The sequence below is a fragment of the Entelurus aequoreus genome, linkage group LG23 (assembly GCF_033978785.1).
Source record: "Entelurus aequoreus isolate RoL-2023_Sb linkage group LG23, RoL_Eaeq_v1.1, whole genome shotgun sequence".
Taxonomy (NCBI): domain Eukaryota; kingdom Metazoa; phylum Chordata; class Actinopteri; order Syngnathiformes; family Syngnathidae; genus Entelurus; species Entelurus aequoreus.
This window is the reverse complement of record NC_084753.1, coordinates 40,332,309-40,337,781: the sequence shown is the minus strand read 5'-3', so window position 1 is coordinate 40,337,781 and position 5,473 is coordinate 40,332,309. Positions and strand designations below refer to the sequence as shown.

General features: G+C 33.7%; 1 protein-coding gene across 1 annotated transcript in view; it reads right to left on the bottom strand.

The window, feature by feature from the left end:
• The window catches only part of psen1 (presenilin 1), a 35,550-nt gene extending 32,462 nt beyond the window's left edge, over positions 1 to 3,088 (bottom strand). The window contains exons 1-2 of the mRNA XM_062034036.1: positions 2,979 to 3,088; positions 780 to 846 (exon numbers count right to left, since the gene is read on the bottom strand). Of these exons, the coding sequence (XP_061890020.1) occupies positions 780 to 815 (36 nt within the window). The 5' untranslated portion in view covers positions 816 to 846; positions 2,979 to 3,088. The remainder of the gene's footprint in view (positions 1 to 779; positions 847 to 2,978) is intronic.
• Positions 3,089 to 5,473: the final 2,385 nt, after the last annotated feature.

Below are 5,473 nucleotides of genomic sequence, written 5' to 3'. Positions count from 1 at the left end.
AAAAGAGAAGTGTAGGATACTTCTCTTGTTGCCTTATTTGTATTTGACTTTATTAAATGTATTTATATTAGAAACACAACATGTGTATATAACAAAGGGTGCAAAGTCTGCAGGCAGTAGGAAACACATGGTTAAGTGTAGGGAGTAAAACTGATGGCAGTCTAAAGTTCAAGATTTTTGGAGCTCTTTGTTCAGTGGATCAGATGTTTGATGAATCTCTGTGTCTATCTACCACCACTACTGTTTTCTGTTTATTTGTTACTGACTGCGGCAGGACACCTCTGCCTCTGTTTCACTTTATGTTGCTGGTAAATAATATGGTTGTAGTAGTAGGCTAAAGTTACATTATTTAGTATGCACTAATTAAAGGGGCAGAGCTTTAAGAGACATTTTAGCTTATTTTTATAAGATATATTTTTTGTAAGAACCACAATTAATAAATATATTTCAGTGAATAACTTATTGTTCAAATCTGTATATAAATATGTACATAAAGTGTTGTAATTGTATTGTAAAATGGATGGATGGATGGACGTTTAAAACATAACTGTTATTATTAATTAGTAAGTATACATTTTTTTAGCCTTTTTAGAGAAAATCAAATCATTGTAGTAAATTATGCAAATTACTCGATGTTGTCATGGTGACCACGCCCCCACCGCCACAGGTATCTTGGCAGTTTATGGGAAACACTGCACTTGCTGCAAGTCAGTGTCGTCTCTGAGGAAACCGTTACTCAACACATTTCCCCACACACAAAGACCGTCCCGCGTACTCACCAGGTTGTTTTCCACATCTTGCGCACTGTTCGCCATGTTCGGATGGGCTCACCCTCACATGCACGGCCTGAAGAGAGGGAGAACACGGAAAGATGAGCGAGTGACGGATCCGATCATTTATTACCGCAGACACGAGAGATTATAATGACACGAGCACAAGGAAGTAACTTTAAAGTGGCTGCTCACTCGGATGTGACGACTTAGTCGCGCTCAAAAGTGTACATACACTTGTAAAGAACATGATGTCATGGCTGTCTTGAGTTTCCAATCATTTCTACAACTCTTATTTTTTCGTGATGTAGTGATTGGAGCACATACTTGTTGGTCACTAAAAACCTTCATGAAGTTTGCTTCTTTTATGAATTTATTATGGGTCTACTGAAAATGTGAGCAAATGTGCTGGGTCAAAAGTATACATACAGCAATGTTAATATTTGCTTACATGTCCCTTGGCAAGTTTCACTGCAATAAGGCGCTTTTGGTAGCCATCCACAAGCTTCTGCTTGAATATTTCACCACTCCTCTTGACTAAATTGGTGCAGTTCAGCTAAATTTGTTGGTTTTCTGACACGGACTTGTTTCTTCAGCATTGTCCACACGTTTAAGTCAGAACTTTGGGAAGGCCATTCTAAAACCTAATTTCCCATTTTCAAACCATTACAAAATATATTAACTTTTTACCTTTAGGGCTCCCGGGGACCATGAAGGGTCTAAGTCATTAAAATGTTAAAAACAAGTCCAATTATTTTTTTTATTTAACGCTTACAGTAAATCTCTACAGTATATCAACTTCAGGTTAATATAAAATTTAAAAAACCAAAAAGGTTTTATGCCTTTTCTGTCAAGACAACTTTGTTTTTTATAATAAAAGTGAAATATGCAGTATTTCCCCCACTGCCCAAAACATTCAGAAAGCAATGTTTGATGTGAAGTAATTAGAGCCTTAAAAACATCAATAATGCAAGACACCATTGATATTAATTCATTGTTATTTTTGAGTAATCACAGTGAAAAGATCAATTAAATCCCATTAAATATATTTAGAATACAAAAGGTGCCCCACTCAAAGTGATACATTTGTATTAGTTTTTTTTAATACTTTCAACACTTAAGTTACGAGATCAACTTCAGATATATCTGTCAATTTTACGTTTGAACTATTATTTTGTTTGTTTTATGCTCTTTTGTCAAAGAAAACGATGTTTTTGTATGGCAACCACACAATATATGCAATATTTTCCACATTTTTTTTTTAAAGTGACATATTTGAAATAATTGGAGCCTTGAATAATTCATTATAACATTGATTTTTTTATTTTTTTTAAGCAATAGCAAAAAAAAGAAAAATAAAGATAGACAAAATAATAAAAACAGCCTGCATGGCAGCTTTGTGTCAACATTGCAACTTTTTCTAGTTAATGTTTATTTTTTATTTTTGCAATAGCATTTCCAGAATGTGTGGCGGGCCGGTAAACAATTAGCTGCGGGCCGCATATGGCCCCCGGGCCGCACTTTGGACACCCCTAAATTAAAGTAACTGTGTAAAAAAAAAAAAAAGGGGGGGGGGGGGTTCAACAAGTTTATACTTCTTCCCATTACCCTTTTGAGATATGTTAAATTTAATTCAATTTTATTTTATGTGAAATAATAATATTGCCATTGAGCACAAGACTGTTCAATGGAGATAAGGATTTATATTTTGTACTACATGTATGATGTAGAGCTGACTATGACATACTCAATAAACAATAATTTTGCTAGTTAAAAAATAAAAATAGTAATAAAAACATGTAGAAAACGGCGACTCTAAATACAGAAATAAAAGCGTTGTTTCTAGCAAATGTAGCTATTTTGTAGTGTTGCTTTTCAGCCATGTTGGACAAGGTGTGTCAATGTAAATACATTCGATATTATATTAAGTGTGAATGGTTATTTGGCCGGCACTTGAGTTACAGAACTATACACATTGCGACATGTTTGAAAGTCGTTCATTGAATATTTATTGGGTTTTAATCCTATTTCCTGCAGAGATTGTTGAGCTTGTATCGACCAAGCTACTAAGAATAAGAACATCGCGCGTGTTGCTAAGCAAGCTAGTTAGCTAACGATGACATAGCAGCACAACGAGCAGCCTTAAAAAAAAACCAATGAAATAATATTCTTGAACGTAAAAAAAATGCTTAGATTAAATGAACTTACCGAAAACGAACAGTGATAAATAAGAAGGGTGGTGTGTTTTGAACCGGGGTACTTTCCTTCTTTGTTCTTCCTGTCTTCTCAACCCACTTCCGGTGTAGGTTTTTTTTTTTTTTTTTTTACAAACTTTATTGCTCATTGTCGTGTCAAAATCTGCTAATTTAACTTGTTGATGCTGAAATGTTGAAGTACTCCTAATTTTGAACACATTATCTTATATTATCTAAAAAAAACAGGTTAAAAAAACATAATGTGTCCCACCATAGACATCTTATAAGGGTACGCAGCATCGAGCGCTACTGTCTACTGGCGCTGACGAGACGCGGGGCCGCCATCTTGGAGTGGTGATCCGCTCCACTCAGTGCAATTCATTTGGCAGGAGCAATGAACTGTCAGCGCATTTAATTCATCTTACCTCACTGAATACCACTGATTTTTCACACGGTTTTTTGTCATACATGTAGCTATGATAAGGGACACATGTTAACGTAAATGACCGCCATAACCACAACACCAGGGGGAGCTCCACTAACCACGTGGAATGCACTCCCAACAGGTGTAAAAGAAAGGGCATCTCTATCCTCCTTCAAAAACGCACTAAAATAACACCTCCAGGCAACTTCAAACCTAAACTAACACCCTCCCTTCCACATCCCACCTCCCCGGATTGTAAATAATGTAATCAAATGTAAATAATCAAATGTAGATACTTATTATTATGCTTTCTGATCTCTCTCTCTCTCTCCATGTCCACTACTTGCTGTACATATCCTACCAAGTCAGTCCTACACCGTTCCAATGTCCATTTCTCTGATGATGCAATTGTTGATGACTGAAGTGTTAATATCAACCAAACCTAACCACCCCCCTCCACATCCCACACCCCGGATTTTAAATATTGTAAATAATTCAATGTATATACTCTGATGATTATCTTGTGTGATGACTGTATTATGATGATAGTATATATCTGTATCATGAATCAATTTAAGTGGACCCCGACTTAAGTTGAAAAACTTTTTCGGGTGTTACCATTTAGTGGTCAATTGTACGGAATATGTACTGTACTGTGCAATCTACTAATAAAAGTTTCAATCAATCAATCAATGCTTGACAGTAATAGAATATTCTTATATGCTATAAGTGACCAGACGTCCGAGATCAAAACCGGGAATATAATCCAAGAGAAGGGGAAAAAAATGGCCAGCTATTTTTAATTTGAAGAAACAATGTGATTAGGTTATGTATAAATATGTATATCCTACATAAACAATATATGAATAAATTAGATATCTATATATCTATAGACTATCTCTGTTGCTGCAGCAGCAGAGAGTTTATTCTGTCTTGACACTTTGTATTGATATTTTGTATTACGTTCTTCCCTTAAATGATCATGTTTACAGTCATTGTTTTATATGTATTTTTTATGAATGTCGCTTTGGATAAAAGCGTCTGCCAAATACTTCATCGCTTTGGATAAAAGCGTCTGCCAAATACTTCAACATAAACATATACAAACACCTGAAAGTCTTTATATCAGCTAAAACCATCAATCTGTTTCACTGGATTCAGAATAAAACCAAATTATGTTTTACCCAACAATGGTTTGAAAGGTTTAGTCAACAAATAAATAAACAAATATAAGCATTTGTTGCTATAAATTATAAAAACATTCTATTTTATTATGTTTTATTTTTTGATCTATTTAGAAGCTTGTTTTTAAATTTATTTTTACAAATAGTTTAATCTTGTCATAATTATGGGTATTTAAAGTGATTATTAGTGCATTTTTACACAATAAAACACTATAGAAAAAATGACTGACTATAAAAAGCCAACTTTTTTCCCGTTAATTTCTTTTTAGTGTTTGTTGCTATAAAGTAATTTTTTTCTATTTTATTAGTATTTTTTTTATTTATTTGATCTATTTTGAAGCTTGTTTTTGTATGTATTTTTACAAATAGTTTAAAGTGATTATTTGTGCATTTTTACATGAATAAAATAGTCCGTTCCAGGGTCAGGATGTGTCCATTATAATTACTTTATTATTTTATAAGGCAATGTTTCAAGTCACTTTTGAACGTTCTTCACAGTTTTACAAGTGTAAAAAGAAACCAAAGTGTGTCTCATTTGGTTATAGCTGTATAAGTACTAATACAACACTCTCGACTTTAAGACGTGTAGCGAAGATGCTCCTCAAGCGCGCACACAAACAAACACTATAAAAAAAACGCCTAACTATGAAAAGCCAACTTTTTTCCTGTTAATTTCTTTTTAAAATTGAAGAAAAAAATACAAAAATGGTTCATGATATTTAATTAATAATGTCATTGTGGCTTGTGCAGCCCTTTGAGACACTTGTGATTAAGGGCTAAATAAATAAACTTTGATTGATTGATTGATGAATGTTAGTATTTGAATATTGTTACTTGAAGACTTATTCCTGGTTACAATTATACTGTTAAGAAAGTATTATCTTATACTTTGCCTAAAAT